This window comes from Haemaphysalis longicornis, unplaced genomic scaffold (genome assembly GCF_048455015.1).
Source record: "Haemaphysalis longicornis isolate Haplotype H1 unplaced genomic scaffold, Haemaphysalis longicornis Haplotype H1 scaffold_8, whole genome shotgun sequence".
NCBI classification, from domain to species: Eukaryota; Metazoa; Arthropoda; class Arachnida; order Ixodida; family Ixodidae; genus Haemaphysalis; species Haemaphysalis longicornis.
The window spans coordinates 106,300,700-106,327,210 of record NW_027526445.1 but is presented as its reverse complement, the minus strand read 5'-3'; the positions used below and the strand labels follow the sequence as shown (position 1 = coordinate 106,327,210).

The following is a 26,511-nucleotide window of genomic DNA, read 5'->3' as shown; positions in this document are numbered from 1 at the left end:
TATCGCCTATGTTGCTGCCTTTCACAACTGGCGCAAACAAGAGCAAGACCGCATCAATGCTACTATCCGTAAAGTCTACAAGATCGCATTGGGTCTCCTACAAAGTGCGAGCACCGAAAGGCTTCTTGCTCTAGGGGTACACAATACCCTAGATGAAATAGCTGAAGCACAACGCGTCGCTCAACTTGAACGACTGTCTGCAACACGAACGGGACGCTACATACTACAAAGAGCCGGCCTTACACCTTCAAGCGACCCAGAGCTCATGAACAAAAGTCTACCAGATACACTTCTACAGCACCTCGTCGTATCACCACTACCCCGCAACATGCATCCTGAGCATAATCGGGAACGACGGCTCGCGAGGGCGAAAACCTTGATCGACCTCCATGCACGGGACAACGGAGCAGTGTATGTCGATGCAACCCATCTGCAGCACAATATGTACGTTGCCGCAACGATGCCTGCCACAACGGGAGTACTTCAATCAGCAGCCGGCGTCCGAGTATCTACAATCGCCCAGGCAGAAGAAGTCGCCATCGCCCTGGCCATCACAGATCCCCGGTGTACAACGGTCCTCACCGACTCCAAGACTGCAATCCTCCACTACGCCAGAAACACAGTGTGTGCGGAAGCTGCTCGTATCCTTCGCGGTGTGCGAGCCAGTGATCGTGCCATATACATCAAATGGTTCCCTGCCCACATGGGACTTGATATCTCGGGGAAGGGCAACCCTAATCATAATGAGACAGTCCACTCTGCAGTGCGAGATCTAGCTTGCCGCACGGCAGGGAACGACTGCACTGACGCCTCGGAGTCATACGACATGGGCAAGGAACCCCTGTTAGCCTACAGTGAAATTTTACAATGGTACCGCAACAGTAGAAGATCTATGCCTCCCCCACACCCTGGTCTAACCCGTACGGAGGCGGTCCTCTTTCGTCAACTGCAAACTCACTCTGTTCTTACCCCAGCCCTTGCCCGGTACGTTTGCCCCGAGGTGTACGCCACGGACATCTGTCGTCTATGCCAAGAAGCACGAGCTACCCTGGTACATCTACTATGGAACTGCCAGCCTCCTACTAGCAACACTACGGCGTTCCCACCGCAGTTTGAAGCTGCAATGAGAAGCGAAGACTACGATACACAAGCCCGGGCCACTAGACTACTCAACAATGCACTAGACCAACAGAGGCCGGCTCGCCGTCCAGAGGGGATTACCCATGGCACCGCCCAGGATAATACCGGACACCACCGGTACTTGGGTTTGACAGTGCCTGGGACAACGACATCCCCCTCACTGGAGGGCTGAGCACTGGTCGCTCTCACTGGCGCCCCTAACAGGGTAGCCTCCCCTTGACTCGCTCTTGGGTGCTCTAATAAAGTTTTTACTCCACTCCACTCAGCATGTCCACATCGACATCATTGGACCCCTCCCACCGGCCGGCCCTTACCGTTATTGCCTCACCGCCATTGATCGTTACACTCGTTGACCCGAGGTGTGGCCGCTCGAAAGGATCACCGCAGAAGACGTCGCATCAGCCTTCTTCTCCGGCTGGATTTCACGCTTCGGCACTCCTCGTCGAGTCACAACCGATCAAGGAAGGCAATTCGAATCACAACTCTTCAGGCTCCTCGGGCTCTCCACCGGGTTCGAACGTTCACGGACAACTAGCTACCACCCTTGCGCCAACGGGATGATTGAACGGTTTCACCGGCAGTTCAAGGCAGCCATCATGTGTCACCCTCACTCAACCTGGCTCGAACTCTCCCCGCTGTCGCTCTTGGTCTGCGCGCAACTTTCAAGCCGGACATTCAAGCCACGCCCGCGGAACTTGCCTACGGGGAGCCGCTTCGCCTACCTGGAGAACTCCTCTCCGCTCCCACTACTGACGTAACCAGCTCGGACCCTGCAGACTTCGTCGCTCGGCTCCGTCGCACAATGGGCGCGCTGCGCCCGTCACCAGCGGCACGCCACACCAAGCCGACCCCGTTCGTGTTTAAGGACTTGGCAACATGCTCGCTTGCCTTCCTCCGCGACGACACTGTACGCGCACGTTTCCAACCGCCTTACTCTGGACCATATAAAGTCATTCGTCGCGACGACAAAACATTCACCCTGCAAATCAGTGGAAAGGACGTTCGCGTTTCCATCGACCGCCTAAAGCCATCATACATCCTTTCCCAGGAGACCACCAACTCCCGCACGCCTCCCGTAATTCGCCCACAACAGTCCGCAACGCCTAGGCCCACACCCTACACCACCCGCTTTGGACGCCAGGTGCGGGTCCCCAAACCTATTCAACCCTGACGGCTCCTATCTGCGTGGGGGGGTGGTGTGGCGAAACGGTACGGCGCCGCTTCTGCGCCTGCGCGTCGCGTCGATACCTCTAAACACGGGCGCCGGCGATAAGAACACTCTCGCCCGAAAGAAGCAAGAAAACTGTGTGCGTGCCCCGATTCGGAGGCAGTTGTAGAACCTTCAGTGCGGAAACATTAAAGTTATGTTATCCCACAAACTCTTTGGCCTGCCGAGCACTACTGCATCGCATTCACCCCTCGCAATTCCCCTCGCCAAACTGTCCACTCTGTGGGGACCCAGCCACACTGGTCCACTCTATGTGGGCCCGCCCTCAAGATCCATTTCCCTTCATAGTTAGTGACGAGCAGTGGGAGGGAGCGCTGGGCAGCTCGGACCCAGAGGTCCAGATACTTCTGGTCACCCACGATGACAACGTCGCCGCCGGACTCAAACCGACGGCCACATCGCTCCCGTGAACCCGGTTAAGGTTCAATAAAGTGATCTCTCTCTCTCCCCTCTCGGCAAGTAGAACCGCAAGGCCCCGGCGCCTTTTGTCGCTTCCTTCACGGTGAGTTAGGCGCCCTGAGGGGGCGCACTGTTGACAACAATATAGCCTTCACAGTGCTGCACCTAGCTTGTTGTGGAATGAACTATAGACAAGTGGTTACAGGTGCGGCCACAATGTTCAGCAGAATATCCACCTATGCTTTCGCCTTCACATTCAAAGAAAGTTGCAAGCGTTGCAAGCCGACTTCGAATAAATACAGGGCACATTGCAACTGCGGCTACATACTGCTCATGCAAGGTCGACACTGCCGAAGCCCTAGCAATCGCCCACGCCGCAACAACCCACTCAGGCCTTCACTCCCTAACAATCATCTCCGACTCCCAGCAGGCCTGCCGCCTCTACCAGGCAGGCCTTGCCCCACCCAGGCCATCCCTCTCCTACAACGGCTGCCAGAAGATCTTACCATCCCACTAATTTGGGCACCTAGTCACGCTGGACTCCCAGGCAACGAAGGAGCGCATGCTGCCGCTCGAGCGCTTCACTCCCGGGCATTCCCATCCAAGGAACCGGCGTGCCGGACACCTCAGTTATCCCCACCTGACTTACTCACACCCCTCGACGCCACATCCAGTGCCCGCTCACCAACTACGAATGTTAGTCATACCGCCGACTACAAACTGGTACATTCTTCAATCATGCCATCCTACACCACATCGCCCCCACTATCTACCCTTCCCACTGCCAGCACTGCAATACCCCTCTCACCACTTACCATCTAGTCCACTTACCATCTAGTATTCTCCTGCCCATACTCACCTAACCCCCTCCCCTCACCCTCCCTGGAGCAGTGGGAGACTGAGCTGACCAGCCCGGACCCAGCCCGCCAGCAGGCCCTGGTCTCCCGGGCTCTCCAGTCAGCGCGGTCACGAGGCCTTCTGGACTATGGAGGCCTCCCACACCCCTTCCCCTGTTGCTCCAATAAACGTTCACCACCACCACCATGTTCGCCGTACCTGTGTTGAGCACGTGCACGTCGATTGGCTGGCGCGTGCTGTACAGCTCGTCCGTGCAGAAGCCGCCGAACGAGTACACCTCGTCGTTGATGGCGACGGCCGCGTGTCGGGCGCGGCACGGCCCTCCTTCCAGGCGCACGGTCCACATGTACGACGGCGCGACAGGGCTCCTGCGCTGGAGTATGGGCGACATGCAGCGACCCTACTGGCCTACGCCTCTGGGTAATACAGGGTGTTGTGACGATAATTGGAACAATTTTTAAAAAAATTTCCTTAGCGAACCGTCGCTCTGTTCGCGCTCAAACTTGCCACGAAGGTCGCATTTCGTGGTCTATTTTGTTTGATACCGGGAACAACGATGGGGCTTACCTGTGTATTCTGAAAATAAATAAAAACGATTTTCGCCTATGCAAAAATGGCGGCTGATTTGGACGTGCGAGCCAGCGCAAGTTGATGTTGGAACGACGGAACCGCCTTGGGTATACAGAGCAAAGCGCACGTTTGGGAATCACGGTAGGAAGGAGCCAAATGGTGCAGCAGACGATCAGAAAACCCGGTTTTCGGGCTCGCACGTCCAAATCAGCCGCCGTTGTCCCATAGGCGAAAACCGTTTTTATTTATTTTCAGGATAAACAGGTAAGTACCGCCGTTGTTTCCGGTGTCAAACAAAATAGACCACAAAATGCGACCTTCGCGTGAAGTTTGAGCGCGAACAGAGTGGCGGTTCGCTCAGGGAAAATTTTTAAAATGTTCCAATTATCGTCGCAACATCCTGTACAAAAGCAGACGGTTATAGCCGCCCTCCATGCGTTTCCAATTACAAGCCAGGGCGAAAGTTGGTTGTACTTTATTTAATCACATTGTGGTGCTTTAAAGTGACTGCATACTGAATAAAATGCTCTTAAAGTAGTTGCAGAGGCTAAACAAAATAATATCCGCTAAAACAACCTAGCCGCTTTATCGGCTTTCTTTTGAACGAGCTGTCGCGGTCGTCGCGGCGCGCGTGGCAGTATCGCCAGGTTGGGTGGTCTAACTTCCTGACGACAATTAGTTTTCTTTCTTGCGTGCGGTCGACAAAGGAAAGTTCACGAGTAGCATAAACACGGAACGCTGCTCATCATATAGCCTGAGGTAACTGCAAAAGGTTGCTTCAGCGGGAGCATGCAAGCGAGCGCAAAAATTGCGCAGCCGATTCAGCTAGTCCTGGCACCGCCTTGAAAAGCAATGAAAATTTCGTTTTGTATTTTCGCAATCTAATTTATTCTTGCGCAACGTTTTACGCCGCATGATTTACGAACGGCAGGGTACATGTATACTAGCGAGTAGGTGAGGCAATAGCGTCAAATTAAGCCCTATTAAAGGACGCAAAACACTCACCAAATGGCACACCCGCTGCCTGGAGATATGTGTACTTCTATATTTGCATAACATAACACAGCCGCATACACGGACGCCGGCCCCCAATATTTACATACGATCATCACAGACTTCTTTGGTTATCTTCTAGTGCAGGGGTCGTCACTATAACAATCTGAAAGCCGACACGCCAGTTTTGCCCTCAAATGGAGTTAGACAGCGAGACAAAACCAAGAATTGGTCGCTTCAAGTTGAATTGTCCTCTCTCTCTCTCTCTCTCTCTCTCTCTCTCTCTCTCTCTCTCTCTCTCTCTCTCTCTCTCTCTCTCTCTCTCTCTCTCTCTCTCTCTCTCTCTCTCTCGCTATATATATATATATATATATATATATATATATACTTTATACCTATATAGACTTCCTCTATATAGCTACTATATAGCTATATAGGAACTCTACGTTCATCATTCGACGGAGAGAGCACGTACTACAGCATTTAGAGAGTGGGGCAACTGAGGGGCGTACAGGTAGAGAGCTAAAGTTGGAGAATCTAAACTGGAAAAAAGCCGAAGAAAATGTTCTAGCTAATACGGCAACAGGGACGGATGAAATTCCTATACGGCTGGTCAACCTGCTGGGTCCAAAAAGCAAGGCACAACTGATTTGAGCAATCGAAGAAGTGATCAAAACTAAGCAAGTACTGGACAATTGGCGTAAGAGCAGGATGAAGATGATATATAAAGGTAAAGGAGACAGGGCTGATGCCGATTCGTACAGGCCTATTACAGTTACATCAGTGGCATACAGGCTGGCAATGCAATCCATAAAAGCGGAACTACGGAACTACACTATTATGCAAAGCGTTATTTTATACACTTTTTTTTATGCACACCAGTACGTGCTCGTGGTATGAATGGAAACCGTTTACTTCACGCAGCGTTCTCGCAGGTCTTGAAAGCGTGATCGCGATGGAATTCGGCCGGATGTCGTGGTAAAATTCGCCCGCAGCCAAAAGGAATGCCCCGGCTTCGCCCAGACGTTCGCGCGGACACAGCTTCGAGACTCGAGTGACTGTGTAGACGTGCTACTCACGTTGAGACTCCCAAAGGTCCGTTCAAGACACCTGCCGAGAGCTGCGCCAATAAGGGTTGCGTTTTGGTATACTCCGAATTTTCAACACCGCGGCGAGCGAGGAGCCGCGGCAGCTTGCCTCACGATAGATCTTCTTCTTCCTCGTATCTCACACTTCTTTCTCTACGCGGAAGGGTGGGAGAACGCAGTTTCGACCATCGTATGAGAAATAAATACATTCCACAATATGTATTCGGAATTCTGGTTACCATAACGTTTACGAGCTGTTTTAAATCTAGATCCCTCCTAAGGAGGGCCGTGATAGTTCCCCTGGTGTGAGTGCCAGCTGGTTAGTATGGTTACGATACAGACAGAGTTGCGATACAGAGTTACGATAGAGGCATAGAGTTACTGCAAAAAATTCGCAGAGAGAGTTAAAGAGGAAAAGTTATGAATCTTCATTTTTCGAGCAGAATGATGTGTTATATGGGCCTCGCCCCGTGTATGGCATCCATATTCTGGGATTACTTGGCTTTGCAACTGGCTGCCCTCGCTCGGTTCACCAGTTTGAGCTGGGTATCCGGGTATAGGCTGGACAGGAAAGCCCTCCACTGGTCGAAGGATGGGTCGGGGAGTGGGGGCAAATCTGGGGTGCGTATAGTGAGGCAGACTGGGGACAGTAAACGCAGAGGGAAGTTTCCTTGAGATATATGCTTCTAAAGTGTTTCAAATGCGTAAGCATTGCAGATACTCCATGCCTATTCTCGAAGCAGTACAACTTGCCAAGGCACAATAACAAACGATATCGCTCTCAAATGGCGCATTAAAAAGGATTCCCGTCGCCAGTGGAATGGCGGGATCTGATTTCGAGGGCGAAGGGGCTAACGCGTAGAACACGCGATAACGGGAAGCGGGAGGGGAAGCGACAGGAAAAAATTATTCAACTCAAAATTTTGAAAAAAAAATGCAGTGAAGCTTTACTTCGTGGAATTCGGTTACGGGCAAGCGAGTCGGATGTCTTACAAGGGCTCCGATTCGACGGTATGGCTGCTCCAACCATGGAATATCGTGCGAAGCATGCATACGTATACGTTCTTTTGTTTTGCGATCGCTCAGTCATTGTGCCAAGGCAAACGCGAGTAACAAACTGGAAAATAAGGGAAGCCGAGAGCGCCAACTTTCTCTGCCCGTGCGTGTAATGGCCAACCGCAGGTGCTTTCCTTATATATGTCCGAGAACAGCTTCACGGGATTCTCCTCGCCATAGGAAAAAAAAAATGGCGCAGCTGGCACAAGTGGTGCAAGGCTGGGGAAACACCAGAGATGGGGATCGACCCAGCTTCACCCCACACCAACAGCGGATCACAGGGGAGAGGGGGAGGTCGGACCAAAGTCCAGGTGGTGTTGGCCGGACCCCAGCAGTGCAAAGCCGTTTTGGACGGCACTGTAAAGCAAAGACCACTAAAGTGTCTACACTGTTTTATTCAGTAGCAATCGTCGCCATCCCTTTCGTCGTCGTATTCGTACGGCACAGCCACCTAGGGCAAAATCTTTGTGGTTCTCTTAAAGGAGTACTGACACGAAATTTCAATGCTGAGATAACTATGTAAAATGCTTCCTTTTTATCAGGAGATATTTCCCAGCAAGTTTCAACAGCAACCGTTGGGCGTAATATACTTTAAATTCATTTTAATATTCGCCCGCACGAGAAAACCCAGAGCGGACCGACATGACATCTGCTACTTGCCCCAAACTGCCGACGTCGGGGTTCCCGTGACGAAGCCGACGCGCTGGCTGTGGTTGGCGCGCGCGTTGCTCCGGCGTGTGTACACGTCATGGTTTTGGGACTGGCGTCATGCTGCCCGGACGCGTGAGGTCGCTGAAGACCTCGGCCGGTCTGGGCGCGCGCACGTCCACAGCGGCAGCAGTACGGCAAGAATGGTGACGTCACGTGATACCTCCTGTCATGGCGGCCGCTCGGCGTTGGTTCTGTCGAAACCGAAACTGACACGAATAAACGACGCCGTAAATGAATGTTTACGCTGCGCTCGACCGTCTAATGTGTCATTCTATGATTAGTGGGCTGGTAGGCGCGCATAGCAGCGAAAAAAAACGTAACACGAAAATTTCGTGTCAGTGCTCCTTAAGCCGACGCGCAAGCCTGGACGACGCCGGGCGCACTCCTCATCGGGCGCACGCTCACTCGCGCGTGGTATTTCTTTTTGCGAAAGCCACAGCGCGAAGGTCGTGAAAGGCACCTCGCGCCGGATTTTTGATGCATTTTTTTTTTCTTTTTTTCGAACTCCCCAGTCCCATGGTGAGTGCGGGGCTGATATTCGAAGAGCCCGTTAAAGATCCCCAGGTGGTCAAAATTAATCCGGAGCCCTCCACTACGCCGCACCTGTGTAGTTTCGGCGCGTTAAACGCCCATAATCAATCAATATTCGAAGAGCCCCCCCACTGTCTCGCCCATTTTATACTTGACGGGGAACTTACCCTTGGTGCAGAAACAAAAAATTATCGATGCACTGGGCGTATACAGCACTCCACCTGAACTTATGATTTTTTTTATTCAGGTGAAAGCCTCAGATATCTCACCAAACGCGAAAAGTGGCCGTTGTCGATGTCAATTACACGAATGGTGTCAAAATGGCCGCCGCTAAGGGCAAACTAAATGAGAACACATTTCGGTTCTTGTGCCACTTCAACCGGGGATTACAGAGCAGTAGTTGTGCGTCACATTTCGGTTCTGCGTTAAGTTGGCACCGTCCAAGAATCATCCGAGCGCTGTCCGCGTGGAAGGCGAACGTGGCGGTGCACGTGACGCCACAGGGCATGCGCACGCGAGCCGCGGAGAGCCCTCATTCTGGAGAGGCTGTCGCGTGAAGTGGCGTGCCAGCCTGCCTATCGAATTCCTTGGCGCCAAAATAACGGGAAAGGAAAACGAAGAAAGAGACGTCACGATGTAATAGTAAACAAGTGTGTATAATCACTAGGTTTTCGCCTTCAAACAGCATAAGAAGACTTAAGTGGCCGAGGAATGTTCCCTGTTTGCGTTCATTGGTGTTGTGTCGTGGGCGACGGCGAGCGGCCTCGGCGGCGACGGGAGCGAGGGACGGCCGCCGGGCCCACGCACAAGCCCAAGAAGAAAGAGTGCGGCCTGCTCGTCCCAAGACCAGAACCCAAAGAGAACGTTTATTGTTCGACAAGACGACACCGAGACGCATACGCACGTGACCCGTCACGTGCGACCACAGCAACGACATCTAGTTACAATTAATACAACCAAGCACACACAGTGAGCGGGCGCTCCACTAGAGGGCGCCACTACACCACAATTGGCATTGCAAAATTTCCGATCTCTGCGGAGATATAACAATAATCAATCAATCAATCAATCAATCAATCAATCAATCAATCAATCAATCAACCTTTATTTTCGGTGCCCAGGAACAACCCTAGGGTCTTGGTGCTGCAACACCATACAAAACGAAAAAAACACAGAAAAATTAAGACGAGACAACACACAAAAACAACCTGTATGACATAAACAATAAAGTAAAAATAGTTACAGAAATCTTAGAAAGCAAAAAAAGGAAAAAGAGAGAAAAAAAGAACAGAAAGTCAAAAAGGAAAAGACAGGCTTGGCGTTGCAAGCCATGACACTCGGCCAGCGAAACGTTCAATAGAGTTGAAAAATAGGAACTATACAAGCAAATATTGGATGAACATGACATAGAGTATACGTATAAATCGAAGGTTTTCTAACAACATGTTAGGAAGTTCCACAAAAAAAACAGAGAAAAAGCTTCACCGTTACTAATACTGACACTAAAACGTACAGATATTCAAGCAACACAAAACAAGGAAAACTAAAAAACAAGCAAGAATACAGTTTGCACATAACAAATACGGTACATAAATTTCGAATGACATAAAGGACTTAAGCTACAACAGTTTTCAACTCATTAGAGAACATAGTAAAAGAGCTCTGGAATATATCAAGACGAACGGAATATTCATTATATGAACATTGTATTCGGCTGATGGACGAGCGTCGGCTATTTAATGCAGCTGGTCTGAAAGCTGGAAATTTCCTGAAAAGTTTATTTGGTAAATTGACATTAATAAGTGTAACCAAATCGCCACACAAAATATTACCATGAAGAAGTTTATAGAGAAAGATAATATCAGGTCGCATTCGTCGACACCAAAGGGAAGGAATGCTTTTCAAAAAAGACATGATGCCGTTTGCGTCTTCTAGCACATGACGGAAGCGGTGGTTAAAGATAGAAAGGAACTTATTTTGAACCCTTTCGATACGGTCACTATTGGACTTGCAAGTTCCATTCCAAACAACAGACCCGTATTCGAGAAGAGGTAAGCAGAGAGCCGAATACAACTTTAAGAAAGGAAGCGGACCTTTAAACTCCCTAGAATACCTGCAAACAGCACCCAGACATCGAAGAGAGCGCCGGGTAATTTGTGTAATGTGGGAAGAGAAAGTCAGAGAAGAATCAAACAGTACTCCCAAGTCCCGAATTTCGGTCACCCTCGGCAGTGCAGTGCCTGCAATTCTATAAGAGTATTGCAGCTGTTGAGTTTTTCTACTATAGGAAACCACTTTAGTTTTTGAAGGGTTCAAAAATCAGGTCGTTGTTGGTGCACCAACGATGGAATGACACAATATCAGCCTGAAGAGAATTACAGTCCTGAACACTACGCACTTCTATAAAGATTTTTATATCATCTGCATACAACAAAAAAGAAGAGTTTTGAATGGCAGAAGCAACATCGTTAATGAAAATGGAAAAAAGAAGAGGAACCAGAACGGAGCCTTGTGATACACCACTGGTTGCTTTGTACCTAAATGACGTTTGACCGTTAACACTTACATAGCAATATCGCTCCTTGAGATAGCAACGTATAAGACCCACCAAAGAAGGGTGTACATCTAACAGAGTGAGCTGGCAAGCAATAACGAGTGGTTGACAACATCAAATGCTTTGCTCATGTCACAGTAAACCACATCCAGCTGGCTTCTACCAACGATTGCTGGGACAGCCTGCTCCATGAAGCATACAAGGTTCGTGGAAGTTGAACGACCACGCATAAATCCATGTTGATTAGGAATGAGGACGTGTTTAAATGAGAATGACAAGACCGTATGAAGAGATAGCTCGAAAATTTTAGAGGCAGAACAAAGCAGCGAGACAGGCCTATGAGTTTATAGCATCAGTTTTTAGGCCTGACTTGAAAACAGGGAATACGCGAGAGATTTTCCATGAGCGAGGGAACGTGCCAGACCGGAGACAGTTATTAAATATTGAATTGAACACAGGAACAAATATATTTGCATGTGTTTTTAGAATTGCAGCAGGAATACCATCAGGCCCACACGAAAGCGAGGGCCTGAGCCGCTTGATGCTGGTCCGAATGATGTTCTCGTCCAGTTGCAAACAACCGGAGTTCCCGCCCTGGTGACAAGGCACGCTGCTGTTATCACTACCACCGCTAATCCCAAAAAAAGAAGAAAATTGACGAGCAAACCAACTGATCTAAATTATCCTTCCTAGGCGTGTCGTGAATTGATAAGAGTACCATTCATTTTTACAATCCTCTGTTGTTTGGCCGATCCCCTGATTGGGTATGCGCCAATAATTATCAGGATCAACAACAACAACAAAGCAGTCGGCCACCTTGGCAACCTCATCGCCGTTGGAGTCTAGTAGACGAATAGAATCTTTAGTTGTACTAGATCTAGAATGGATGTACTTCCAGAAGGCTCCCAGTTGGTGAGTTGCTTTAGTTTCTACCGACGCCAGGTACGAAGTATGATCACGTTTGTGCAATATTTTACATAGGGCACGTAGACACCGGAACTCCTGAGCGAACTGGTTGGCACCAGAGCGCTTCATCTTTCTGTGCGCACGTTCCTTGAGTTTCAGGACATCCCGCAATTCAGAAGAAAACCAGTGTGGAAACTTGAACTTCTTCGGTAAATATTGCGGGATGTATTCCTTCATACCCGAAAGCACAATCTCAGTGAAACGGTCGACTTGTTCATTGGCATCAGTGTGGTCAATGACGGCCGACCAAGGGGCAGCGGAAAAGTAGCCATACAGCCCAACATAATCTCCCCGGGCGAAAGCGTAACGAGGTTGCGTGTTGTTGGAATTTACGGAACGGTGGAGCGATGAGGGGAGGCAACAGGAAATATAAAGAGGAGGATGAAATCCGTCGGGTATTACTGAAGAACAATCAGAGCGCGACACACTAACACCATCAAAGTTCGAAAAGCACAGGTCCAGAATATTTCCACTGCAATTTTTTATGCGATTACACTGTGCCATAGACGTAAAAGCCAAAAAATCGAGTAACCTATTACCCTTCTGTTCAATGTAGTGGTTATAGTGAGAACAGGTTAGCTGACTCCACTGAACGCCAGGAGCATTAAGATCTCCAAGGAGGAGGACCTTGCGGCTGCAATGATTGATAAGCACCTGTTCAATGGAGGAGATTAACTTATTGAACGCGTCAGGAGCTACACCAGGAGGAATGTAAAAAACACCAACTAGAAGTTTTTCAGTTTTAGAGCAATTAATTTCGACCCATAATGACTCATCTGCGTTATCAATATCACTACGTAGCACACACGGGAGAGATTTGTTAGCGGCGAGAAGGACCCCGCCCCCTTTTTGTTTGCATCCCGTTAAAGCTCTATCATTGCGATTGATAGCCGTCGGTGGTTCTTGGATCCGAATCTTGGTTGGACGACAGCATAAGTGATTCCGAAGTTTTTCCCGCGGAATATGTGTGTTACCGTAAAGACCGAGATCGACACGGCGGCGGCGTATTCATGCTAGTTCATTATAAGGTTAGCTCTCGTTTAATTGACATAGAGACAGGAACATGCGAAGCTATATGGGCTCAGCTTAGATTGAAAAATGGGAAAGTTTTAGCGGTGTGTTCATTTTACAGGCCACCAGGGAGTCAGGTTAAAGTCCTGTCTGAACTTTGTGAACAAATAATAGCAATTAATGCGGATAATCTAGTTCTAGGTGGAGATTTTAACCTACCTAATATTAGTTGGGAACAACCTGAGCCCACTCAAGCAGGCTACTGCGCGTCTAGTAAGGAAATGATAAATATATCTGGTATGTTTACACTATCCCAGTTAGTGCGGCAAAGTACGCGAGGGAACAATGTTCTAGATCTTTTATTCACCAATATGCCTGAGGCAACGGGTACCCCGGTCGTGCTACCAGGCATTAGTGATCATGACGCAGTTCTGTGCACAATGCGTCTAGATTATGCTAGCATAGCTGTTACCCCTCCTAGACGCATATACAGCTATAAAAAAGCGCGTGTTGCAGCAATATCGGAATCACTAGAAGCATACTACGATGTATTCGAAACATTATCCGAATCACTCAGTCTGCAGGAACTGTGGGAGGTATTTAAAGATAAGTTATTTTGCCTGCGTGATCTGCATGTACCTTCATGGGTAATGACTGCACGAAAAAGCAAAAGTAAGCCATGGGCCTCAAAGGCAGTGCGTATAGCCGCAGATAAAAGGCGTCGGGCTTATGCAGTTTTCAAAAAGAAACCGTCCCCTGCGGCATCTGAACGCTTACGTCGCACAACTAATGAAATGAAAGTAGTTGTTAAGCAGGCAAAGACTTCATTTTTCGCATCTTTCCACTCGCGTTTCAAGGACCGACCAAAAGAGCTGTGGAAATTCATCAAACAAAGCAGAAATGACCAGGTTTCTATTCCACCCCTTGAAGTTGACGGAAATATTGTTGAGGACCCTGTTTCAAAAGCCCAACATTTTAACTTGTACTTTTCCTCGGTGTTTTCAAACTGTGATTACTGTAATCATGCGGTTTGTCCCGTTCCTTATGCTGCAGGCCTTATGCATGACATTGTCTTTGACGAGCGTGGTATTCAACTTCTGCTCGAGGGCTTAAACGTGAATAGTGCCCCAGGGCCCGATAACCTTCCAACTGCTTTGCTTTCCATGTGCGCCCCATCAGTATCAAAATATCTGCGCATTATCTTTACAAAGTCACTTGAAGAAGGGGCGTTGCCACGAGATTGGAAGATGGCAAATGTAGCGCCTATTCACAAGACTGGCCCTAGATCGCTTCCATCAACTTATCGGCCGGTGTCGCTAACAAGCGTAGTTTGCAAAATTTTTGAGCATGTTCTTTTCTCCGCTATCATCAATCATTTGAATGCTTTTTCTTTGTTAACGCCGGTGCAGCATGGATTTCGCCGCGGGTTCTCGTGTATAACTCAGCTTACTGAATTAGTACATGATTTTGCTTACGCGCTGGACAAAGGTTTTTCCATTGATTGTGTGTTCCTTGATTTAAAAAAAGCCTTTGATGTTGTTCCTCATTCCTTGTTAATTGAAAAGCTTTCCTGGTATAATATTAATTGCACTGTGATTCATTGGATTAAGGAGTATTTGTCGAACAGAATGCAAAGAGTTGTCCTGGATGGCGAAAAATCCCAGGATATGGATGTTACTTCAGGGGTGCCTCAGGGCTCCGTTCTGGGCCCGTTGCTTTTTTTGATTTATATGAATGATGTGACTACCGGCATTACTTCGTCTATGCGACTCTTCGCTGATGATTGTGTTCTCTACAGGATTGTTAAAAATCAAGATGACTGTGAATACTTGCAACATGACTTAAATAGGTTTTCCGAGTGGTGCATGAAATGGGGTATGAGCATTAATTCGGACAAAACTGTTTGTATGCGTTTCACAAAGAAGAAAAATGCTCATTCCTATACCTATGTCCTTAATGAAAAAGATATTACCTTTGTAAATGAGCATAAATATCTCGGTATTTTTTTCACTTCTACCCTTTCCTGGAGTCGTCAAATTAGATATGTCTGTGCTAAGGCATCACGTAGTTTAGGGTTTTTGCGGCGCAACACCAAACATTTTCCGTTAGACACAAAGGCATTGTTATACAAGACTTGCATCCGCCCTATCCTCGAATACGCGTGCACAGTCTGGGACCCTTGGACGGCCACAGATACAGAGCGGTTAGAAAGGATTCAAAATTTGTCCGTTCGTTTTGTTTGCAATAATTATTCTAGCAATTTCAGTGTGTCCCGGGCAAAAAGTTCTCTGGGATGGCAACCTTTGCATGGCCGCAGACAAATGCTCCGATTGAAGCTTTTTCACAGCATATTTCACTCCAAAACTGGAATAAACCGCGACAATTACTTACAAAACCCAGATTACATCTCGTCCAGAAGGGATCATTCACTCAAAGTAAAAGAATTTTCATGCAGAACAAATCTGTTTAAAATGTCCTTTTTTCCGAGGTCTATATCGGAGTGGAATAGTCTAACTCAGCAGGAGGTGTCTTTTACGTCGAGTGAAACTTTCGCCGCATGCCTGCAGATGAGGTGATTCATTTCAATTGAATGCTGTCTTTACTCGCCGTTGTACAATCAGTTTGTGTTATTTCGGTTGTTACTGTTCCATTTTGCTTTGTACAAACCTGTACTCAGTGTTTTCTTTGATTGTATGTTTCCCCCCCACTGTAATGCCAACTTTGGCGCTGTGGGTATTGTGATAAATAAATAAATAAAAATATACATGGTAATTTTGAGGAAAATAATCACTGGAAAGAATATCAGGGCATAACCAAGTTTCAGATATAGCTATTAGCGGAAAGCAAGAAGCCAGAACATTACCAAAAAATTCAGTCGCCTTAGTTCGAAGACCTCGCACATTCTGATAAAAAACATCTAAACTAGTCATGATTGCTTTTTCTATCTGATGCGCTCAGAGCTGTGAAGCATGCCTTCGCGAAACATGCCTCGAAACTCTTTAAAGAGGCAGTCTTTCGGCCAAACAGCGGGGTCATTTAAGCGCTCGAAACACTCTTCATTCAAGGCAATATAAAAGGATGCATACGTGTCGAATTTAGTCTTCAGTCGTCGGCAGCTCAAGGGCGAGACACCTAAAGTTGACAGATGGGCATTGAGACTGACAGTGGTGGTGGTCGGAGAAAGCTTTGAAACGAACATAGCTTTGGGGCGCTGCGGCTGCGAAACGACGACAAGTCCAGATGTGTTCGATGCACCCACAATAATAATAATAATAATATAAAACCTTATTATGTTCATTGAGTATAGCGACGTGGTGGGTGCCCCTAGTCCAGGGCTACAGTGTCCAGCGATTGTTCGGCACTGCTGCTGAGGTGAGAGCAGACTTGAAATTCGACATAAGAATGGCTGCGGCTTAGCTCCGCTAACCCTGGATGTGCAAAGCGAAAGCAACTGGCTTAGCCTGTTTATGTCTCGGTATCACTAGGTTACCCTTTGATTTAGCTGTTATTATTATATGCTCTTCTCCAAAGCCTGTCTTTTTATACGGTTGTGATCCCCCTTCCGGCGTTTTCCGAGACCAACGGCTCATCGGGCGGTATCCGCGGGGTGCCCAGACGCCGCTGCCGACAACAGCTCAAATAATCCAGCTCCCGCTCAACGCTCAAAGAAGTCTGCCCGGACTCGCTCTCATCCATGACCAACCTCGCATGCACGTGGTGCGTCACGTGGCCAGGCGCAAATATAGCTGCGAAGAGCGCATGCGCCAAGCTGGCAGAGGCGCATGCGCTCACGGAGCATACTGTGGATGGCGCGGTGAATTTACCCAGCGCTCCCCGCGCGGAGGTGCCTGTTCGCCGGCGGGTGCGTAGGCAGTACGGCTTTGCCGTCTGCTTTAGCGACGGTTGTTGATGATGATGCTTAGCGGCTTCACCTTTGTAAAGGGGTGGCCTTGCACAGCGACCTCAACCGTAACGCCACTGTACAATCACCTCGCAAAAAAAAACTTTATGAAATTGTTGTGCTAGTCTGACTTCCTTGCTCGCACGTCTTCCCAGATTCTTCTCTGCTCTTTTCCACCAACATTCTAACTTTCTTTTACTAACCTCTACTGTTTTGGGCCTGTTTTGGCGCAGCTTTGCGTCCGTTGCGCGCTTCGCACGGCTTGATTAACTTGTTCGACAGCACCTCCTGGGTAAACCGGATCCGACGGAATTAAGTGGTCGTACGGCAAAGGTACATTGGTTTGCAGGTGGGATAACAAAATGTAGAGACCACATACAAACGTCTGGCCACTATAGAGAAACGCTACCTTTTGCGCACTGCTTGCCACGAATGGGACCCCGTTTTTCATCAAACCTATTCGGTTGTGTTTTAAGAGATATTACAAAAGGTGAAAGTGACAACTGGATCTGATAAGTAGCGATTGTAAAAGTTCCCTCAGCTTACTCGCAATTCTCAAATCTACTAAACTAACTAATTTAAATCGGTAGAAATGGGAATCACTATAGGCTCACATGGCGAATTGTTTCGGTGTCAACGCTGGTGTCGCGCGGTGGTGTAGCCCCGAGGATGGCTAGGTTCCGCTATCTTACCCTTCGAAAGACGCTTCTCTCCGTTTTCTTTCTGCCGACGCACGGCCGGGCTACGGCGGTGGCGTCCACCGCTCTAGTCCGGCCGTGGACGACGCTGCTGAGTTCGGGACGCCGCCCCCGCAAATACCATATGTAACGGCTGGCAGAATCTCTCGTTTCACTCTTTGTAGAGCCACGATCTGAATTCAAGTGACGTCGCATGGACAATCGCTGTGGGTGTCGTTTAAAACTTTGCTTTCCAACCACCTTCACAGCGTGGATTGGAGCCAATTTTGTGTTCAGCGTTTCTGGCAGCTGCTTTTGCTGGTCCGCCGACCTCAGATGCATTTCCAATGATGAGTTGACCTGTCACATCCATTGCCATGTGTAGCGCCCACGTTTTCTGGCTCTGCGATTCTTGAACTCCCGCTTTCTTTGCCACCGCTTCAGTCCCTACTATCTTTGTATCCGCCAAAGTACAGTATACGCCTCGAGCGCGGCCTGTAGGGGCGCCACTGAAATCCCCCTAGCGGCCCGTTTCGAAAGCAGGCGCGGGAGTCCCCGGCCCGCTCCCCCCTGTCGGCGCTGCTTTTGGGGCTCGTTAAAGACAGCGATTTACCGTTTGTCCGCGTTCGAAATGCCGAATAACGTGGAGCAGGCACTATGTTTGCAAGCCTGGTGTGTTCACGAGAGTATAAACGTTTATGACGCGATCTTAGAAAGAGCTATGAGCGTCGGGCGTGTGTCACAGGCCGGCGTCCCAAAGCCAGCATTTGCATGCAGCTGATTGCAATTCCGCTGCCCTGAAATTTAGTGGCAGTGTCTCTGTAAGCAATGTTTCCTCCGATGGTCATGTTGCGGCCATACACACTATGATGTAAATCGACTTTGTGCACTACAAAATCCAGCGGAGCACTCATACCTGACAGCACGCAAGTTACGCCTGGCAATATCACATATCAGATATCAGTACCCTGAACAAGCCAATATTAAATTTCGCAAACATTGTACCAAAGAAGTACGATTAATAATGCAAAATTACACTCCGGAGTCAGCACACGACGACAAATTTAATGCTGGGTCGTCTTGTCCCGAGGTGAGCGCTCGCTAAGATTCATCTATTACATTTATCCTCCACGAGAAGCGCGAAGATGGGCTTATAGAGTAATCCGCGTCCGCGACCAAACTCTCCTTCGAAACATCGTCGTATGACACTGGGAGGCTGCAGAATCTAGCATAAACCGAAATCAGAGACCCTTATCAGATACGACACTCTTCCAACGAGCCCGTGTGTACGAGATTTCGGCGCACGTTAAGGATCTCCAGGTGGTCAAAATTAATCCGGAGCCCTCCACTACGGCGCGCCTCATCGTCTCCGTTGCGTCGGCGCGTTAAACCCTGCAATCAATCAATCAACTCTTTCAACGACACCTCGTATTTCTTGTGAACTGCTTACCCTGTATTCTTCAAAAAATGCGTCCGCCGAATGATCAGCCGTTCGTTGAAGGCGAAAAACAAACGAAAAGTGAACACGCAGCTTGTGTGTGTGATTAATAAAACGTTCCTTTGTTGATTTCACTCCGCATTTGTAAACGACAGTTGAGCGTCCTCCTCCATATCAGTGCATTTCGCATCTAGTTGGTCTGGTGCATAGGCGTAGAGTTTTCAATTTCCCGGTGGGGGCAAATACACATGTATATATATATATATATATATATATATATATATATATATATATATATATATATATATATATATATATATATATATATATATAACTGGCATGTTGGCGATGGGGCCGAAGGCATGGTGAACACAAAGAAACCTCGGTAACAGCAACAGCGGAGGGTTTATTTCGACGTTTCGACTTCGAGACAAGTATTCTACGGGAATGATGGCTTCGGTCGCTTCGGAAAAGAGCATATATGCCGAGAGTGGAAAGCGGGTTTACGAATGGAAAACGATACCACACCCAAACATACGTGAATAACATAAACACGAAGCGGGAATCTTCCTTATTAGAAGAATGAACAAAAAATTAACAAAAAATGAAGAATGGAGAGAGACGCCAAAACAGTTGAAAAAAAAAAAAAGGAAGGAAGGGAGGCGAAAGAACACTGAACAGGAATTCGAGTGGTGGCGGAAACGCTAAAAGATCAACAGCGCCCGAAAGTGGGGTTGTAGAACAAAGGAGAGAAGGCAATATATCTTCCAGCGCTAGCCGTCACCATGAAAACGCCCAGACGCTCGGAGGGATCGCGTTTCCGTTGATTGAAAGCGAGTGTCCCGCCATATGTTCGGAAAGTGCGAACAAGGCATTTTACAGCCCGTTTATGGGCCCTTTCCCGGAGCTGAGACAATTAAAGGACGTGTTGTGGTCCTGCAGAAGGAAACGGTCTGCCACCATTCCACGGTTCCCTCGCCGGACGGACGCCTTCCGAGAACGGGGCGCTAGGCCGAGTTTTCAGGTCTTTGTTAAGAGCTGTCACTTTGCAACTCAGCGACAACCCGTGCGTCGTCAGTGTCTCCCCTCCGCTGAGTGGGGGATGGGGTGGAAACAGCCAAACCAGAACGCAAGCTGCTCAACGGGATGGAGGGGAAAACGGAGAAAATAAACCCCGATGGTTCGGTCACGGCCGCTGGATGAAAGGCGCACTCATCCAGCGGCGGTGGTTCGGTAGCCCGGCTTAGAAGACGACTGTAGGTGCAAGGGAGGGAAAAATAGATTTGCAAGCCGTCAAAAATGTAACCAGTCCTCGGGGGCGAAGAGCGATAACAGCGGCAAAGATATGTGCGCTCGAGAGAATCCGTTGGCTTCCGATACAGCTTTGTCGTGAGTTCACCGTCTTCAATTTTCACGGTCACATCCAGGAAGTTTATGCTCTTTTGAGAGTAGGTGTGAGTAAAATTGATGTTCAGGTGTGCAGAATTGTAACAGTCGATGAAGTGGAGGAGTTCATCCTCGTTGTAGGTCCAAATAAAAAAGATATCGTCAATGTACCTTTTGTACAGGAGGGGTTTTAAGTGGGTTCAGACAGGAATGTGGCCTCTAACTTCCCCATAAACAGGTTGGCGTAGCTTGGTGCCATCTTGGTTCCAATGGCGGTTCCACTAACTTGCCGAAAGTACTCATTGTTGAATTCAAATGAATGTAGTTCTAAGACGAGGGCCGCTAACCTCGTAGTTGCGAGGTTAGCGGCCCTCGCGTAAGGTTACACCGCATACGCGCACACGCCGGCATGGTTATCGCCTCCTCCGCAGAAGCGGCCACGGCTGCAGCCGTGGCCGCCGAACCACGTGCACTTGTTTCGAAGAAGTCGCTTCCTTTACTAGTTGCCGACGACTGGGGCGTCCGCAGAACAGCCGGCCGGCCCCATTTTCCGCCTTTGCCGATGCCTACACTGCGTGGAGGCTGGAGCGTTGGGTTACTGCGGCTTCCCTGTGTCCCACTGGATTGAAGGCCGCACGCTTCCCCACCGGCTGCCTCCTTTCCAGCTTCCTCACCGTTTCTACGAACCGTGGGTGTGCGTGCGCGCACGGCTCAGGACGCATTCCGAGAACAGTGCACCGGCAGCTTCCGAGGCATCACGGGTGTGTGTTCGTTTGCCGTTTGGGTATCGGAGGGTCCTGTCAGCATGCGGCATTTCGGGACGTTCCGCGTGCGTCACGACGAACGGTTTTAGGCCATCGACTGATTTGTAGTGGGGGTGCGACCTTTGACGTCACGTTTATGCGCGGAGAGCAGGCTTGGGAACAAGTCAAAGATCCTCAGAGGTGCAATAAAGCCTCTTCGCCCCTAACTGATTTCGGAAAAGGGGACCGCTACACCTGCATGCTGCGGAGCATCGAATAATAACGACGAGTGCCCTCTTATTTCTTCTTTACTGTCTTTTTTTACTGTTTTTTCGGTATCGAAATTCGCACCCCCGCCCCCCCCCCCCCCCCAATAAAAAAAGAGAGAGAGAAAAAAAAAACAGTCTCTGGGACCGCTTATGCACCCAACCAGGGTTGTGTGGAAGACGTTCACGCTTTCATTGTTTTTCTGGGAAAACCAAGATGTCGCGAATTTATAATTACGCGCACAACGGGCGGAGAGCCGCACCTTTGCGGTCTTGCCAGCAGAAAGGCCGATAATTTGTATGGGAGTATTGAAAGACGCGTTTTCCTGTGCGACTGCGTCGAAGGGGCCTGAGAGACGTCGATGTTTCTCTTGTAATGCCGGCGAAATGTCAGTTGTCAGGGGTAGTTGCCGCTTTAGAGCGTGCAAAGAGCGGGTGCGTACTGGTCGGTATAGTTACACTAGCTGCGAGGTCATTACAGGTTTCACCAACTATCAATAGAATGGCCCCGGCCGGCCGAACGGAGAGACTTCCACACGAACTTCCCCGGTGGGGGCGACGCCCCCACCGGGGAAGCTCGGTGGGGGCACGCGCCCCGTTGCCCCCACGTAGTTGACGCCTATGGTCTGGTGAATACTACCTAGCTCAAACAAACGTCTTTAGCATTTCAGAAGCTGCACTCGTTTTTTTTATTCCCGTACGACTATTCTATTTATTCCTGACTTGCAGACCATTCATTTTCCCGTGGTTTAATTAACATATACCTTGGTTCTTACCATAGGGCATGAGTGGGCAATCTGACAATGCACAGCCTTTGAGTGTACTTAACATTTTCGCGTGGCTTATATTCCCATAAAAGGCACAAGTTTGTGTACGCTATTGGGTTATCACATCCCCGAAACATATTTTTCTACGGCGTACATATTCGAAGCAAAGCCGCATTTGTTGTCTGCGCTGCAAAACAAAACAACCTCTTACAGTGCCAATTTCATGTCTAAACGAGGTGACAATAAATAGAATTCACTTGTGCTAACGTGTTCGAAGGTGCCAGCTGTGATATGCTGCTGCCGTCGCCGACGCCCGCAAGAGCGGCCAAGAAGGGCGCAGAACCGCCTCCCCGGGTAGCTCTTGTTGGCGTTCGAGCGCTCTACCAAGACGCAGCTGTTTTTTTAAGCGCCCTAAACGTGCAGTTAGCTTACAGAAGTCACCTTAACAAGTTGTTTAGTGCGCGGAAAGGCAAAGAGAAGCGAAAGAGAACAAAACACTGCATGACCACCTATCAGCCACGCAGCGCTAATCCCGCAAACGCCGCGGAGAAGCGGCGGCGGAAATAAAGCCTCGCATTGCCAGCCCGCGTCGTCCGCGGTCCGTTCGCTAGGGTCGAGAATCAGTGACGTTGTAACACGTGGTACGCATTCCGCGGTCCGAATCGGTGATTTCGCTCGCCCTGTGAACCGGCCTTCAGCAGCACAACTCCTTAGCCACGGAGTGGCTTTAGCCACGGAGTAGCTCCACTCCCAAGCAAACGCCGGACGTCCGTCGGCCGTCCAACGTGCGTCCATTCCGTCTGTAACGAACGTCCGTACAACGTCCATTTCAGGGCCAATGGACGTCTTATGTACGTCCGTGGGACGTCCGGAATAAACCCCATACGTCCACTCGTACGTCCTAAATTGGATGTATTTTGGATGTTCAGTAAAAAAAGCCCAGAATCGCATGAGAAGATTATGTTCCCACAACGAATATTACACCGCACAAGACCAACGCACTGCCGGGCAGACAGGCTCAGATGAACACAGGGAACATGCTTCACATGTTTCGTAATTAAGCGGCTCTCAATTCGTATATATCCTTCCCCAAAGAGACCATCGTTGGAGTCGGAGAGGTGCTTCAATAAAGTAAAAAAAAATTAGGTTTAAAATTTAGAAATTTGCAGATGAAACTTGCAATATACAAGTCAGGGTGTTGATGTACAAAATCTTTTTGATGGAAAAGCAAAGTAGCTTTTTCGTTTGTGATTTTATATTCAATTGAAGCCATTATACTATGGTCCGTAGTAATTTTGTACGTGTACTGGCGGATGTCATTCGGACTTGTACATCCGTTTCTGGATGTCCACTGTACGCCCGAAAATGTACATCCAACCTTGGGCGTACAGTGGCCGTCCAAACTATAGTGAACTATTTTAGTTCACTATAGTCCAAACTGGGCATTGGATGTTCTGTTGTATTTCGGACGTGCCACGGACGTCCGTGGATGCTTGGGCTGAGCCACCGCAGCGGACTATCGCATAGTCGCCGCTATGAGAATCAGTGGCTATAGACATGTGCTGGTCAGCCAACGGACGCTTGTTCTTTATCGCTGCGCGGCGGCCGTTTCATAAAAAAATTCACGCATCTCCACAAAGTGAATCGTGACAAGTGGGCGAAGCACTGGAGATCGTTCTTACCGTAAATCACCCGTGGCATTGCCCACTCGCACATGTAAAAGGAGTGACAACGCGTGTGTACAGTATATACAATTCCAATCCAATCCGATACAATTCAATTTAATTCAATCCAATCCATTTCAATCCAACCCAACCCAATGCTTGTCGCGCATGCGCAACGCTGTGCACACGGAAGCCACGGACAAAACGAGGGCCTAAGGTGCTTCGCCGCTAAAATATGATGCACCCATCCGTCTAACGGCGGCGATGGCTGAACGCGAAGCTTTCTCGCGAGGAATTCCTCTGTTGATACGAAAGCCTAAAGCTGGCTCCACCTGTGAAAGAGTATATTTGAGGCAGAGTACGCTTTACAGGGGGAAGTTGGCCTTAATTGCTGCAGTAGGTTTTGAGGTGGACTACAAGCGCCATCAGTCGGACATAAAAAGCTTCGCTTAAATAGAAAGCTATTAAATGGCCCATTGAGCAAAAAATTCGCCGCATGTGAGCTCACTTCGCTGCACATGTCGTCGAAAGACGATAGTCTTGTGCCACCGCTGCCACGTAAGTGCACTCCTATCGTCTCTGCCCCCACCTGCTACCTGTCCTGTTGCCGTCTCACTCCTCTTACGATAAACACGGTGGAGGTTCGCTCACGTAAATTCAATTTTGCCGCGTTCCACTAGTCGTTCCACTGCTCGCGCACCATCTACCGGAACCGTTCGTTAAGACGAATTTATACTCCGATGTAGCGTAGGCGCGCGTGGTACGGTTCTGGCGGAGCTCGACAAACTTCGGCGGCTCAGGCGCCGAGATAGGGCATGTCTCTAATCCGCACGTAGCGCATCGGACACGTCGGCCAACATCGACCCCGTACCCCAGCATGCACCTCACCAGGCCGCCCGGAGTGCCGCTCTAGCCCGGCCATGCGGAGGCTCGACCGTTTCGTTAATTTTATGACAGTCGGCGCACTAGTCGCAAAACCTTTTGCGCATGCGCCAGCCAGATGGTGCACCGACTACCATTTGGCTATGCGTACCTACTCTGCGCCGGCCGTGTTACAGTGTAGGCATTGCCGCTGAAGCAGCTGCCGACGTGCCGTACGTCGCTGACCGCTCGCCGGAAAAGTTGGAGTATATACGCGCCTTTACTGTGGCACTTCTATAGGAACATCGTCACGAGGCACGAGCCACGGGCACGAGTGATTTTGGTATTTTTGTTTAATTAAAAGCACGATGCGAATATAACATGGATTCATTTTTTACCTCAAATATGCCAAGTGTTTTTTTTTCTGCTGAACCATGTTGACAAGTACGCAGTGTGTTTACACATTTATTGGTTTGGAAAGTTTTGCCTATATAAACCCTTCGTTCTAGTATTCCTTTACCTTTTGACCAAAGGCTGAACAGAGAGACAGATAGACAGGCAAACAAAACAAAATTTTGGGTTTAAGTAGCCCAATAAAGACTGTCGACGGCTTTTAAAAAGCCGGCGTCTGTAGCAGCTCCTAAATTCCCATTGCCTGCGACGAGTTTTCAGAAAAAAAAAGCGCCCATTGGCTGCGAACGCGTCATGCGCCTGTGAACACAATACAAAGGAGAGAAGCAAAGGAGCGCGGCGTGTGATAGGACATCCGGCGGCAATCGGGGTATGTGCCAGACTGATGATAGGCTTACCGTTACGCTGTGATGTCTAACATCGTCATCCGGTAACCGTAACTTGCCGTACGAGTTCGACCTTGCTTTGCATGTCATCTGTAGGCTCAACGGTAGAGTTAGCAATCATTAATGGTAAAATTACTCCATATTTACAAGTTGCAAAACTCCCCATATAGGGCCCCCTGTATCAAAAGTTGAACTGCGGTTGTCCCCCCTGGAAGAAGCGCAAGCTTCGGGCGAGTGGACCAGCCTGCAATCTGTCGCCAGAAAGCTGTAGTAGTGCTCAAGAACTTGGGGCTACTGCCGTAAGTCAAAACAGAAAAAAACCATGCAACCTTAAATGCACAGTTTAGGTTCCCTAATTTGATGATGATGGAGAGATGAAATAACAAAATTCGGAGGCAAAGAATGGAATGAGAGGCCTTCATTCTGCAGTGGACCTAAGTAGGCTGCTGATGAAGGTGATTATGATGTCGTCTAGTACCATCTCTGTGTTGGAGAAAAGGCACGTTTCCTTGTTCTGAACGTGAGGCTAGGTAGAAATTGAACCAGCCCACGTATTACGAACATTCGAGGGGATTTAAGCGAGTGCTATGGCCTCTGTGGTGCCAAAACCAGCATTTGTGAATATAAACGACCTGCTTAACAGATTGACACTTCGCTGGGCTGCCTGTGGCAGCTTTCTGAAGCGTGCCTGATTTGTGTCCATCGCGCTATTAGAAACTGTACGGGAAACGGGAAGGTGCACAATTACGAAGCAAGCATCACTTGTGTGACCCCTAGTCAAGTCTCAGCCCTTGGGAAGTGTAAAACGAAATTAAAGTGTGGTAGAGAGATTCAGCTGAATACTCCTCCTCAAAATTTAACCTTTCAAAGGGACGACTGCCAAGGAGTTCTCCTCACTAGAGGTGA

The 26,511-nt window shown here is 48.9% G+C and overlaps 1 protein-coding gene across 1 annotated transcript in view; it reads right to left on the bottom strand.

Annotated features, from left to right (window-relative positions):
* LOC144148160 (kelch domain-containing protein 3-like) overlaps positions 1-4,004 on the bottom strand; it is a 35,341-nt gene extending 31,337 nt beyond the window's left edge. The window contains exon 1 of the mRNA XM_077679742.1: positions 3,824-4,004. Within this exon, the coding sequence (XP_077535868.1) occupies positions 3,824-3,971 (148 nt within the window). The 5' untranslated portion in view covers positions 3,972-4,004. The remainder of the gene's footprint in view (positions 1-3,823) is intronic.
* Positions 4,005-26,511: the final 22,507 nt, after the last annotated feature.